Raw genomic sequence first — 2194 nt, forward strand, 5'->3', positions numbered from 1 at the left:
TCTCAGCAGTCTCATGATGTTGGTTTGTACAAATACAGGTGATCTTAAGATCAATAAAATCACTTGGTTATGGTGGTGTCTGCCAGGTTTTTCTACTATAAACTTTACTATTTTTCAATTTGAAATTAACAAGAAAGTTGTGAGGAGACATTTTAGAGTATGTACATATCCTGTTCCCCATTATTCATTTATTTACTCTTTTACTTTTTATATCAGTATGAGCTTTCTAATTCTTCTTTTGTTAAATTCATTACTACTAATGGTTAAATTGTCTTACAATTAAATGATGGCAAGCCCTTCAAACTGGATTTTATTTTTTTTATGTGTCCTGATGTTTTTTGGAGCACAGCATTTGTTTACTATTTTTTGAGTTTACCTGACTTTTTTTTTTTTCTCTCAGGTAATAGGAAATGAATGATGATGGAAAAGTCAATGCTAGCTCTGAGGGGTACTTTATTTTAGTTGGATTTTCTAATTGGCCTTATCTGGAAGTAGTTCTCTTTGTGGTTATTTTGATCTTCTACTTGATGACACTGGTAGGAAGCCTGCTCATCATTATCCTGTCATACCTGGACTCCCATCTCCACACTCCCTTGTATTTCTTCCTTTCAAATCTCTCATTTCTGGATCTCTGCTACACCACCAGCTCTATCCCTCAGTTGCTGGACAATCTCTGGGGTCTGGAAAAGACCATTTCTTATGCTGGTTGCGTGATTCAACTTTACTTTGTTCTCACACTGGGAACCACAATCTCCTACTGGTGGTGATGTCCTATGACCGTTATGCAGCTGTGTGTAGACCTTTGCATTACACTGTCCTCATGCACCCTCGTTTCTGCTGCTTGTTGGCTGTGGCTTCTTGGGTAAGTGGTTTTATAAACTCAGCACTTAATTCCTCCTTTACCTTCTGGGTACCCCTGTGTGGACATCGCCAAGTAGATCACTTTTTCTGTGAAGTTCCAGCACTTTTGTGATTATTGTGGGTCAGTACCCACGCAAATAAGCTGACCCTCATGATCACAAGTTCCATTTTTGTTCTCCTACTTCTCACCCCCATTTTCACTTCCTATGGTGCCATCGTCCAGGCTGTACTGAGGATGCAGTTAACTGCTGGGCTTCGGAAAGTGTTTGGAACATGTGGAGCTCATCTTATGGTTGTATCTCTCTTTTTCTTTCTGGCCATGTGCTTGTATCTCCAGCCACCATCAGGAAATTCTCGAGATCAAAGCAAGTTCATTGCTCTGTTTTATACTGTTGTCACACCTAGTCTTAACCCTCTAATCTACACCCTCAGAAACAAAGATGTAAGAGGGCCAATGAAGAGACTAATGGGGTGGGAATGAGCCTGTGTATGTGTGATATTAACAATAAAATGGAGTCTCTCCTCACAATGATTCATCCATCTGTTTATTTATCAACGATTCTTTTATTCACTCACTCTGTTAGTACTTACTGAGCATGTACTCTTAACGAAGTCGTGGAGTTCCTGGTAACAGGTAGGAATAAAACATATTCAGCTTAAATGCCATTCACTTGTGGAGAAAACAGCCATGTAAAATCAAGATAAAACGTCTATAGCGATGTTTTTCCATGGCACAAACCTAATGAATCCAAGACAGACTTTTCCTGATTAAAAATAAGGCATGAAATTTGTTGTAAATAATGATAAAAGTGAAGTTATAATTCCTATGAAAAGATGATACTCTCAATTTAAAAATATCTAGAATATGTCTTTTAATTTTTTGCTTTTTGAGCAGAATACTTTTGTCTTCCATCTTTAGTTTAGTTGAATACACAGCAAAATACTTCAAATCCTTTCCCCCAACACTACTTATTCTTTGTTAGATAGTAAATTTTGAGAGGAATTTTGGTCCATATTCTTTGATATCCAATATCGATAGTAAGACAATAAGTTTTATGAATTGTAGCAAGAGACACGTTGAAGCAGTGTAGCAGAAGTCGACATCTGAGATCCCTCTTTTTTGCAAGGCAGTGATATATTGGAGGTGAAAGGAGCTGGTAAAGCTGATCTATGTAGCTTATAAAGAAATGGTCATCACCAGCTAGATATACTTAAATGAAGTAAGTGCTTAGAACAACTGCATTACCTAAAGAGCTATGGAGAACATTTGAGGCAAATAGAAAGACTCTGAAAATAACTTGAAGTCAATGGGTGTATAAAAGAATTATGTTTA

The 2194-nt window shown here is 37.1% G+C and overlaps 1 protein-coding gene across 1 annotated transcript; it reads left to right on the top strand.

Annotated features, from left to right (window-relative positions):
• Nucleotides 1-410: 410 nt before the first annotated feature.
• On the top strand, nt 411-1342 carry LOC117088680 (olfactory receptor 2J3-like). Its single transcript, XM_033219880.1, is given in 2 exon segments — nt 411-747; nt 750-1342. Coding segments are annotated over 2 exon segments (930 nt in total).
• Nucleotides 1343-2194: the final 852 nt, after the last annotated feature.

Source organism: Trachypithecus francoisi, unplaced genomic scaffold (assembly GCF_009764315.1).
Source record: "Trachypithecus francoisi isolate TF-2019V2 unplaced genomic scaffold, Tfra_2.0 Lachesis_group10, whole genome shotgun sequence".
Classification (NCBI taxonomy): domain Eukaryota; kingdom Metazoa; phylum Chordata; class Mammalia; order Primates; family Cercopithecidae; genus Trachypithecus; species Trachypithecus francoisi.